General features: G+C 44.3%; 1 protein-coding gene across 1 annotated transcript in view; it reads right to left on the bottom strand.

Annotated features, from left to right (window-relative positions):
• Positions 1-3,870: 3,870 nt before the first annotated feature.
• VWA3B (von Willebrand factor A domain containing 3B) overlaps positions 3,871-12,686 on the bottom strand; it is a 252,388-nt gene continuing 243,572 nt past the window's right edge. The window contains exon 29 of the mRNA XM_082671774.1: positions 3,871-4,328. Coding sequence (XP_082527900.1) covers positions 3,974-4,328 — 355 coding nt within the window. The 3' untranslated portion in view covers positions 3,871-3,973. The remainder of the gene's footprint in view (positions 4,329-12,686) is intronic.

Below are 12,686 nucleotides of genomic sequence, written 5' to 3'. Positions count from 1 at the left end.
CCATTTTTATTTGGGTCTGTTTCTAGACTCTATTCTATCCCATTGGTCTATTTGTCTTTTCTTGTGCTAGCACCATACAATTTTAAGCGTGAAGATATTATAGTGTTTTATGTGTTCTTACAAGTCCCTCCTCATGGCTTTTATTTTTCAGAATTTTATAGTTACTCTCACATATTTATTTTTCCATATGAACTTTATTATCAACTTTTCAAGCCTTATAAAATACTTGCTGTTATTTTTATTGGGATTGTGTTACATTAATAAATTAGCTCAGGGGCTTCCCTGGTGGCTCAGTGGTTAAGAATCCACCTGCCAATGCAGGGGACACGGGTTCGAGCCCTGGTCCAGGAAGATCACACATGCTGCAGAGCAACTAAATTCATGTGCCACAACTACTGAGCCTGTGCTCTAGAGCCCATGAGCCACAACTGCTGAAGCCTGCACACCTAGAGCCCGTGCTCCGCAACAAGAGAAGCCACCGCAATGAGAGGCTCACGTACCACAACAAAGAGTAGTCCCCGCTCGCCGCAACTAGAGAAAGCCCGTGCACAGGAACGAAGACCCAACACAGCCAAAAATAAACAAATAAAATAAATTTATAATAAATAAATAAATGAGCTCAGGGAGAACTAACATCTTCATGATGTTGAGCCATTCTATCTAAAAACAAGGGATATTTATTAAGTCGAATTTTGTGTCTTTAAGTTTTCCCCATATTGTTTTTGTTTATTGTTAAGTTTATTCAAGCTACAGTTGATCCTCATTATTCATGGATTCCATATTTGTGATTCACCTAGTCACTAAAACTTATTCCTAACTCCAACTCAATACTCAAAGTATTTTGTAGATATGCATATGCTCAGAGTGGTGAAAATCTGAGTCACCTTTCTGTCTCGTTTCAGCTCTTACTGTAAAATAGTGTCCCTTTCCTGGCATATTTAGTGCCATGTTTTTCACATTTTTGTGTTTACCACTGGTGATTTCACTGTTTAAAATGAAGTAGCGTTGAAGTGCTGTCTAGTGTTCTTAAGTGCAAGAAGGCTGTGACGTGCCTTACAAAGAAAATACGTGTTAGTTTCCTTCAGGCATGAGTTATAGTACTGTTGGCCATGAATTCTATGTTAATAATTCAATAATACATATTAAATAAGGTGTCTTTAAACAGAAACACACATAAAAGAAGGTTAGATATTGATCAGCTGGTGGAAACGATGTGACCAGAGGCTCACAGGAACCTAACCCCTAAGGGCCATAATTCAGTATTTGCTCAATTTAGTTTTAGAGATGACTTTATAGAACAGAACTGCCATTTTAAAAATGAGATTTATGAGAATTGACTATATTTAGTTTTCTATGTTTCTATTGTAAATGAGGTTTTCATTACCAATAATATCTTCTAATTGATCGTTATCTGTATATATGAAGACTATTGATTTCTGTATATTAAATTTCTATCCTGCCGCCTCACTGAATTATTTTTTTGTTTCAATTCGTATTATTATTTATCCTCTCAGGTTTTTCAGGTATATTCTCTTATCATGTGCAAATATAATTTTACTTCTTTTTCAATTCTATTTCCCTAATTAATTCTTCTTATCTAATTGTGTTTGCTACAACTCCTCCTCCCTTTTATAAGGATGTATTTTCATCTATGTTGAACTGCTCTGAGCTCGTAATGGCCTAGGTTATTGATCCATAGATTCCTGAAGTTGAAAGGAACTTAGAGGTAATGTTGGTGATCCTGCCACTTGATGCATGAATCTTTTTTACATCCTTCAAGTGGTCATCCGGTCTCTTCTTGAACCATCTGTTCCCTTTCTTCTGGTAAGAGCTTATCACCCTGTATGCATTCCACACAGTTCTCTGTGGCTACCCGTCACTTCATCCTGATGCCTCTGCACCTGGCTTATGATCCAGGCCAATTATATAGGGTAGGCTATAAAATCTGGATATATAGCTATTATTTTTACCAGATTGAATCCTTTTTATTGCTTCTTCTGTCACACGCTAAAAGTGCAGATTTATTCAGTGAAAATCAAATACATAAATTACCTGAGGCAATGCACACAGATGCACAAGAAGGATGGATGGTAATGCATCCCCTCCATTTGCTGCAGCCTCGAAACTGTCTCTAGACAGTGAGTCGGGCACTCACAGGGCTCACTTCGTTTGTTTCTCAGAGATCAATGCTTCTGTCCAATGTTTTGGAAACTGTTGTTACATACATTTTATCAGGTGTTTTAGTTGTTTCAAGTGGGGGATGGGGGTTGGGGTGGAAATCCAGTTCCTGTTCTTCCATGCTGGCTGGAAGTGGAAATACGTAGTCATTAATGCAGTCTTCCCCAACACATAGAACTGGGCATGATCGTTGAAGGACAACACACTGAACATATCACTTGATGTCACTGAGCATATCATGCATTGTAATATAATATCAATACACTATTTCATATATTTGTCCTGTGGTTCATCCTTGCATCCCCGTGGAGATGAAGAGGGCAGAATAGTCTAATGGTCTCTCTGCAGCCTGGCCCACTGTGAGCACTCAACTGTTTGTTGAATAATTGAATGAATACATGCAGGCTTACATGAATGCACTCATGCATGAATGAATCACTTTGACTGTGTGAATGGATTCTTTCCTACCCGAGCACCCCTCCCCCCACAAATTCTCCACTGTGCAGACCAAACCCAGACGACTGCTCCAGAGCCTTCCTGCCCGGGTTCTGGGTGACAGGATGTCCAGTGACAGGACACTGTCCCCGGCCTTGTTCCAGATCATTTCCTCACTCCTCAATTTCTTCCTCCCTGCCTTACTACTTTTAGCCTGATGCTGAGCTGATGTCCCTTCTTCTTACATATTTTTGGAAGTGGTTAAACTCTTCACCATAACCCTGGTGACCCCTTAGCTTTTGAGAATGTTAAGTATCACTTTTAATTAGGTTGTGGATTTTAGAGTATCACAACGCTGCCCTACCATTTCTATTTGCAAAAAGCATCCAATATTTTTCTTATTAATAATCTGTACTCTATTATTATCTAGCCCTAGGGCTATTATTGACTAGAAGAAAACAATTTGGGAGGCTATTTCATTTTTAAAATTAATGATGCTAATTTTACTAAAATAGTTTTGAAGTGAATACTTTGGTACCTCATTGCTAAAATGTGTTCAGAGAAAACAGTAACAGCCCAATAGTTCTGAAATGTTTCCAATGTAAGAGTTTTTATTCTGGTTCCACGCTCAGAGGTACCTACAACAGACTACAGATAAAACTAATTAGGGAGGGCTCAATAAAAATTTTCAGAAAACAGTAAAATAGGCGATGTTCAGCCTTGCAGCTCTCAGACAAGTTACTAGGTCTGAATTTCAGTCCTAACATTTAATGATAAAATCTCTAATTCTGATGAGATAATCAATTTAGAACAAGACTGCAGGCTTGGATTAGAACTACATAATTTCAAGATTAGAACTACAGATTTCAAAAAACTTGAAAATCCTGTGATGGTAATCTATCAGGTTAAATTTCTGGGTGTGGGGAGTCTACCAGAAGATGGTATTCAATCAGTTCTGTGGGGGCAGGGAAAATAATAGGATAAAGAATGGTCCAGGAAAGCCAGAACCAATAAGCTCAAACAGATCCAGGTGGAGGATGGCAGGGAAGTCTACCTTTGTTACAACCGGGGAAGGCAGAGGTAGAATGAAGCATGGCCTCACCTCAGCAGAGGGGCTAGTTCCACAATGTCTGGTGGCTGAGGGCAGCCCAGGAGGAACACTGGTTCTCTTAAACATGGCTGCCACTAGACTGCTTTCAGGTTTCTCAGCGATGCTCCTCAGCGCTTTGCTGCTGTGGGTGGCTTTATAAGGGCAGGGCAGGGCAGGGCTGCTCGAGGTGGAGGTGTGGCAGCGACGGCGTGGCTGGTTGACTCCTAGACCCCACGCCGGGGACTTTCTCTGGGGAAGTGGATGTCAGCGTTACTTAAGGGTGTTAGAGTTTTTGCTGTCCTGGCGCCTAAACTGGCCCGGAAACTGGGGAGTGATCTTATGTGCACGATCCTTGAGAGACATTTCAAGGTGTTCCTGAAAGAAATGATGTTGTCCCTCTCCCAGCCTGGGCTTGGGGTGTGTTTTGGGGTAGGACTCTCGGGACCTGTTTCCATGGGAAAAGTCATCTGAGTCCGAGGAGACCATCTCCTGGAGAGGTAGCCTCTTGGTGGCTTTCTTTTTCTTCCTTCTCGGGTTCTCCTGTCTTAGTGCTTGTAAATCCCCAGTGTTAACTTCTTTGATTGGCCATATTAGGAGAGTAGAGTTCTTTATCTCCATGTCTTCCCTAGAGAGAGAGAAAGAGAGTGAGAGAGATAGATCAGGGTTATCCTGGTCTTGCTGGCTGCTGTGTCTACAGAAATGTTCAAGCCAAGAGATAACAAGTGTGGTGAGGATGTGGATAAAAAGGAACCCTCGTGCGCTGCTGGTGGGAATGTAAACTGGTACCGCCACTATGGAGAGCAGTAGGGAGGTTCCTCAAAAAAATTAAAAGTAGAACTACAATGTGATCCAGCAATTCCACTTCTGGGTATATACCCAAAGGAAATGAGATCAGTATCTTGAAGAGATATCTCCACTCTCATGTTCATTGCAGCATTATTGACAATAGTCAAGACACGGTAACAACCTAAGTGTCCATTGATGGACGAATGGATAAAGAAAATGTGATATACATGGCATATTATTTAGCCATAAGAAAGAAGGAAATTTGCCATTTGTGACAACATGGATGGACCTTGAGGGCATTATGCTAACTGAAATACATCAGACAGAGAAAGACAAATACTGTATGATCTCACTCATACGTGAATCTAAAAAGAGCCAAACTCACAGAAACAGAGAATAGCATGATGGTTGCCAGGGGCTGGGGAGGTGGGAGAAATGGGGAGATGTTGGTCAAAGGGTATAAAAAAATAAAAGAAAATATATCGGGCAGTTTATTTATCTAGAAGTGTCATCCTTCAAAGAAGGCGTCTTGGGAACACCACGACCCCATCTCAGCCAGGCCATCATGGCATACCATTTCGGGAACTTGCCTTTTTCAGGGCCTTTAGGGTAAAGTAAGGACACCAGCTGTTCAACCTTATTTTGTCCCATAATCAGTACCTGCCACCTTGATCACCCATCTTTCACTCTGAGTAACTTTGCCATGGCTTCTTCAGATCCTTTAGGAAATTGTCCAGAAAAAAATTAGTAGAGTGGAAAAAGATTTTTAGTTACTTTTAAACAGAAAATTTCATCAATCAAATTCCTCTTCAAAGGATCAAGATTCACCACATGTGATACTTTTCAAAGATTGGCTCAAGGACTCAGGAGGTGATTTCCAAGAGACATTAAAAAATTGGCCTGACCAGTTCACACGCATTAGGATAGCTATTGCCAAAAAAAGAAGAAAAAAAAAAAATCAAGAAGTAACAAGTGTTGGCAAGGATGTAGAGAAACTGGAATCCTTGTGCACTGATGGGAATGTGAAGTGGTACAGCTGCTGTGGGAAACAGTGTGGCAGTTCCTCAAAATACTAAAAATAGAATTATATAATCCAGAAATTCCACTTATGGGTATGTACTCACAAGAATAAAAGCAGGGACCCAGATACAGATATCTGCACACTGATGTTCATAGCAGCATTATTCACAATAGCCAAAAGGTAAAAGAAGCCCAAGTGTTCATTGATGGATAAATGAACAAACAAAATAGGATATATACACGCAATGGAATATTGTTCAGCCTTAAACAGGGAGGAAATTCTGGCATTTGCTGTGACGTGGACGAACGTCAAGCTGAGTGAAATAAGGCAGTCACAAGATGGCAAACGCTATGATTCCGCGTAGATGAGGTAGTACCCGGAGTCGTCAAGATCACAGAGACAGAACATAAAACGGTGGTTGCCAAAGGCTGAGGGGAAGAGGGAGTGGGGAGTCCGTGTTCATGGGTGCAGAGTTTCAATCTGAGAAACTGAGAAAAAGCTCTGGAGATGAATGGTGGCGATGGTTGCACAACCATGTGAATGTACTTAATGCCACTGAACTGCATGCTTAAAAATGGTTAAAATGGTCACTTTTATGTTATGTATATTTTACTACAATAAAACAGTTGGCCTTAGCAATAGCAGTAGCATTGGAAAAAGGCTTCCCAGGAGGCCACCAACAAGATTATCTTTAAATATAAGGCCAGCGCCTGTGTGGATGGGTAAGTTCTGTGAGGCCAGGTTCTCAGAGACTCGAAATCATGCCGCAAGACTGTAATCACCAACCCTGTTCTTTGAAATCTACAATCTTATCCACCGCACCACCATCAATTCTCCCGCAACTCACTACGCTGCTCCAGAGGAGACTAAGTTGATACATACTATTGCCTTTCAGAGGTTTTCTCTGTTTCCCATATATTAGAGTTGGTCGCAGTCCAGTCTATAACCTATCAGCTCTCCGACAGAAGAGCAGCAAGGAAGGAATGCGAAGAGGAGAGTTTTCCGGGTGTACTGAAGGCACCCAAAGAGTAAGGCAGAGGAGAGGCCTACCGGCCCACCTGAAGGACACTAGGAGATGACCTTGGAAGGAACCCAGGAAGAAGAGCATGAAAGACCGAGAAGCAATGTGTGTCCAGCCCTCCCTCAGTAGGGGGTTGGTCACATAAGTGGTGGACCACCTGGACAACTAGATTTGAGGCAGGCAATAATGAAACAAGAAGTGCCCTTGTCCTGTAAAGATGCAAGTAACATATTAAGTAGAAAAAATGGTGCAGAACAGAACGTACGTTACATGTTCATTTCTGTTATTAAGATTGTGAATATGGGGGATGACTGGAAACCTTCACACCTGTCTCTTAATAGTTGCCTCAGAGAAATGGATTCCAGGAGAATTGCCACTTTCTCCACATTAAGAAGTCTTTTTTCAACTGTCATAAATGATTAAGAGAAACAAAGGTTTCTGTTTTGAGGAAAGAGAAGCAAAATAGCAGAGAAAACTCTAGAAGGAAATACATCAAAATGCAAATGATGATTACTCTTGAAATGTGGAACTACGGATGGTTTTTATATTCCTTTTGTTTTTTGCTTTTAATTCCTAAATTATATTAACTATGCATTACTTTTTGAATAAGAATAAAACAGTATAAGTTAGCATGATTCGAATAAAAATGGGCTGGGATTTTGATCAAGGAAAAGCCTTTACATCAACCAAGTAGATGCTGCTAGGCTACCCTATTATATCCTCCAGAATGACTGATGTCGACCAAGTTCAAGATATTCCACAAGGAAATGTCCCCTTATAGGATGGGGGAGCAGGGTAGGTGTGAATCTGATGTGAAAGCTCTTATCCACGCCCCCCGGCCCCCCACGCGCCCTCACTCTGCTCTGTGGGAAGGGGAAGGGCGGCCATGCTCCCGACTTCAGCCAGTGGACATTCTCCACCAGCACACCCGGAAGGGCCCTGCTAAGTGGCTTTCTTTTGCCCTATTTCATGCCCAAACTGAATTCGATTTAGTGCCCTATTAATTATTTTAGGCTACAGAGTTGGTCAACACTGCAGGGGATCGTGGAGGAGCCAGGCACTGTGCCCTCCTTCACTGGCTCTTCAGAGCAGCTCATTCCGCTATGGGGAAGAGTTCTGAGCATCCTGTCCATGCTCTCCTTGGGTCAAAATCCACCGCATTCACCTGACCTGGGCATCGTCAGTCTGCCCGTATTCTTGCTGGCTCCCTGAGGCCTCATGTCTATTCTGCCCTAAGTGTGTCTCTGTTGGCAAGGCCATCTTAGAACATAAAGAACAGGAGGACGTCTGGCGTAGGTACCGGATACACGTTTGATGAGGGCCAGGAGGACCCTGAGTTTTAACAACGGAAGGGGCAGAAAAAGGAGAGACTGAGAAGAAAAGGCAGTTTTTGCTATCCAGATTGCTCTCACTGGCCCTCAGGGTAATGAATCACCATGACTGTCTGTGCTCTTGTCCCAAGTACAAGCCCGCCTTCTTCCCAAGTACTTCCCAAGTACAAGCACACTTCCAGGCAATGGCACCTATCCCTCTGGATAAGGCAGGACACTCACAGACAGGGTTATGGCGGAACTGCTTGTTTTCCAGGCCTTAGGAAATGGGGCTCCTGATCTGGCCAGAAGGGACCGAGGGAGCTGATGACATACACAGGCTTAATGATTTCCAGAGGCACAGCTCCTTCTAAGGGAAAAACAGTCAGTAGTGACCGGGTGAGAGGATGGGAGTGATTCATCTCAGAGGCAGCACTGAATCCTGAAGTTTTAATCGATGACTTAATATCCCTGCTGTCAGGAAGGCAATGTGAGGCCATGCTACGTGGATAATGGGAGGAGGGTTCAACAATATGGGAATTATCATTTCCTTTGGGGGCACAGTCCTAAATCCGAATAGCTTGATGGAAAATTGCTAAACTGCTCAAAGAAAGGTAACGAGAGGCTCATATTTTGTGTAATAGGAATTAAGAGCTGGCTGCAGACCCAGACACACCACATCAGAACGCTGGGAGGGGGCTCTCCCCTCCAGGATTCCCCTACCCAGCCACGTCCCCAAGACCACACGGTTACAATTGTGCACCAAGGGAAGAACACTCTTGTCTTCAACAACCTCCTTCAGACGCCCAGTGATTTTTCCGGAGCACAGAGGAAATGACTAGTCCAATCTGGTTCTCCTGTGATCCCATTTAGAATGTCGCTCATTATTTCAAGAAATCAAACTCCCTCTGTGGTGAATCTTCTTAAAGAGGAAACTTGAAGGTAATTTGCCCAAGCCTTGTTCTGTCAACAAGGAAGGGAGGATGGATTCCAGCTCGGCTGCGAGGGGTTTCCTGCCAGTTACATGGCACCAGAGGCGCCCTGCCCAGAGGAGCACGTGGTCCCCACCTGTGGGTGGTTGAGCAACACCTGCTAGAGGCACTTCCCTTCAATGGAGAAAACCGGAAGTCAGAGCATGAAGCCCAGCAAACACGCTTTCCCTGAAGGAGCCGGAGGCCGCAGCCTTCTGATGTGAACAGGACCCCAGGGCAGGCAGTCAGGGAAGACCTCGTGCTGTGATTCTCCGGCCTGGCAAGGAGGGAGGATGCCAAAATGAAGGAAAATTCCTTCTGGCTCCCTTGCCTTTTGGAGTTAGGAGAAATTACATGTGTGTTCTCTAAATGGAGAAAGTTACTGACAGGTTAGGGACTATTTGCATTCAGAACAGACATCTCTGATGGTGTGAAATGCAGAAAAAGCTCAGGGACTTTCCTGAAGGTAAGGCAAGGCAAGAGCAATCATTTCCCTCCACCAGACACACCTCTCTCAGTGGTGCTGTCAGAGAATGCAATCGTCAGGTTTCAAAGGAACGAGAAAATTGGAAGAGCCTCACCTGACTTCATATCACAAACATGGTAATACTAAAACTCTCTCCTTTAAGGACTAGTTATTTGGAATTTAGCAAAATGGGTAACATATTTTGCAAGACAACCTTGCTATAAGTCTTCAAGAATCATTTCTGTCGACCCTCCCTGGTGGCGCAGTGGTTGAGAGTCCGCCTGCCAATGCAGGGGACACGGGTTCGTGCCCCGGTCCGGGAGGATCCCACATGCCGCGGGGCGGCTGGGCCCGTGAGCCATGGCCGCTGAGCCTGTGCTTCCGGAGCCTGTGCTCCGCAACGGGAGAGGCCGCAATAGTGAGAGGTCCGCGTACGGTAAAAAAAAAAAAAAAAAAAAAAAAAGAATCATTTGTGTCGAATTTTGAATTGAAAATGAAAATTTGTATCAGCTGTGGCCATATTCAATCAAGTTTGAACCCTTTACCTTCCAAATACTTTTCTTCCTGCCTTTCACTGTGTACCAGCCTTGTTAGGAACCAGAGGAGGGGCTTGCAGAAAATACTCTCAGTGACCCCAAACTGAAGACCCCAAGAAGGAAGAAAAAGAGGAGGGGCAGAGGGTGGAGAGCTGGATGTCTGGCATCCTGGTCCACAGCTGTCTGGGACCACATACCCCTTGTCTTACCAACCCCCAATGGATGGTTACAGTGGATTCAGTATTTTAACATTAAACTTGGCCATACGATGTCCCGCTGAAGTTGTAACCTACAGTACATTTCTTTAATTAGCCCATGAAGAAAGCACCACGATCTTTTTTTTTTTTTTCAATGGTCTCATCTGGGGTAAGAGTGTGAAGATTTACTAAAGAACAACCAAAGGGAGGTGGCACATTTAGAAAGGAGGTGAGAAAGAGTTTCTGATGAGAAAGGACCTACCAGCAGGAAGTCCCAGTGTAGACGCAAAATAAGACCTACGCCTTTATTCTGTGTGCTCACATCTACCAGCCCTGATTATGGAAACAGAGACAGATTAAGCTCTGAACCTAGCGGGCTGGATGCGACCTCTGCTTAGGAGAATTAAATGCAGTCTCTTTCTAACGGAGAGGCAGCTAGAGCAACAGAACAGTGGAAATTACAATGGGAGACAAGGGGGGTCAATGAACGCTTCCGCTGTGTAAAGCCCCAGGAGCTGGGGTAGGCAACTAGCCACAGAGCTTTAAATAAGGCCTGGGGTAGTACTAAGGCAGAAAATAAGGAAAGGTTTTTCTCAACATAGAAAGAACTGAATTTTAATTCTAAAATAGTGATGGATAATACTGAGTTTAGTGACGATGGTACCTAGACAATACCTAGACACGTGTATCCACAGTCCTTTATGATGTACTGTAAGTTGGATATCATATTGCTTGAGTAGGATTTTGAGACAACAAAAGTGCTCTTATTTAAAATGATATATTCATCTAGAAAAAGACTGAAGGATTGTAGAATGTATTTTCAACAATCATACCTAACAGAAGCTTCTCTGTGGAACTACATGCCCCTCAAGGAGCCTTGCTGGGCGTCCCCTAGTATTTGTGTGTTCGTTGGTTCATTCTTCAAAGAGTCCTTGGGTACATCCTGTGGGCTGGACCCTGGCAACCAGGATTTAGAAGCAGATAGAAACCTTGCCCCCGCTTTCAAGGACTGACGCCTAGTAGGGGTGATGGTCCTGAAAGTACATGGCCCAACACAAGGTAAAATTCCTATAACGAAAACGTCTACAGGATGCAGTGAAATCGCCTCACCACATAGGGCTGGAGTCCTGGAACACAGGGCTTGCGTTCAATGTTGGAGTTCCCCAGGTGGCCAAGGGCAAGAATAGCATTCCAGGGAGGAGATACTTAGTCTCTGCAAAGGTACAGAGCCTTGAAAAAGCACAGCATGGGAAAAAAACTGCAAGTTTTTTTAATGGTTAGTTTACAAATTTAATATGGTTCGTGTGCAGAGGGGCTTTTGGGAGGTTTGTTGGGGAGTGGCTAGGGGAGAAGTAAGGCCAGCTAGGCAGGCCTGGTTCAGGGCAACAAAAGGCTAAGCTAGGATAAGAAGAGGGATGGGGGGCGGGGTTCGTCGGAGAGGGGCAAGAGCAGATTTACACGTGAGGAAGATTCCTCTGCTCAGCACTTAGGGGAGATGGCGGGACCTCAGGGCAGGAGGAGGCCTCAGGAAATGAGAGCACTTGTGCCGTCAAGCTGAGAAATATTTGCAAGCTGTTTATGGAATGTGTCTCTCTCTAAATAAATCCACTTCTTACCTATCACTTTGTCTCTTCACTGAATTCTTTCTGTGATGCGACATAAAGAACCTGAGCTTCCAGGTGTGTGAGACCAGGTGTGTGATCTCAGTTAAAATACAGTGGGTTCAACTCCCAATCTGGATTTTGGCTGGATTCGAGTCCCAGCCCGTGGGTTCAAGTCCCAGTCTGAGTTGTGCGGTTTCAGATCTGGGTGGCGAAGGGAGAGGAGGGTGCTGGGTCACACTGCAGCAGGCAAGGAGGTCTAGTTATTTAGGATCGTGTGTGCACACGTGCATGTGTGCGTGCAAACAGAAGAGGCAATTTGGGGGTTTTGCAGAGGTGAAGGAATCGGTGGAGAGGAGCTAAGGAGAGAGGGGAGGAGAGTCCAGGGGTAAATCACAGAGCAAGGACCTGGGCAGCGGGGGACAGGCCTGCCGGACGGATCAGCATTGGATGAGGAGGGACTCTGACATCAGGGGGAGAGATCCAGGCTTCCACAAGCCCAGAGGTGAGGAAAGCAGCGCAGGAAGAGAATGTCTGGTGGTTTCTGTTTATGAAGCACAAGGTGAGGCCACTGGGAGATTGAAGGTTGGCACCCAAAGACGGCTCAACCCGTGCTCAAAATCCACCTTCACCTCCAAGGTCAGGGCTCTGACTCCAATTTTGATGCCCCTCGTTGGCCCCATGGACTTGGTCTTGCCTGCTCTTCAGGCCTCAGCTTTTTCTTACTGATTTTGCTTTAATCCACCTTTCCAGCTGTTAGCCATCCTGCTGCCTCAGTTGAAAATGTGTTTACCCCACTGTCGCCCCTGGAAACCACCACCCACCCACCCACACTCACCTGGGCACAGGCAAGCCAGGGCCAGCACCTCACTCTCACCCGCAACAGGGAGAGGTGATGGGTGATTAGTCCCAAGTGCAACTTAATCTAACCTGTGCTTTACAGTGAGGCTTCATTAGAAGACCCTGAATCCTTACAAATAAGAGGAAAATAACTCCTTCAGAGTCACGACAGGATTGAAAGCTTTGCTGAAGGGTCAGTAAAATACATAATGTTGAATTTGAGATTAGAACAAG

The sequence above is a fragment of the Grampus griseus genome, assembly GCF_964374135.1.
Source record: "Grampus griseus genome assembly, chromosome: 15".
Lineage (NCBI taxonomy): Eukaryota > Metazoa > Chordata > Mammalia > Artiodactyla > Delphinidae > Grampus > Grampus griseus.
The sequence above is the reverse complement of the archived record's forward strand: the minus strand, read 5'-3'. Positions and strand labels throughout refer to the sequence as shown.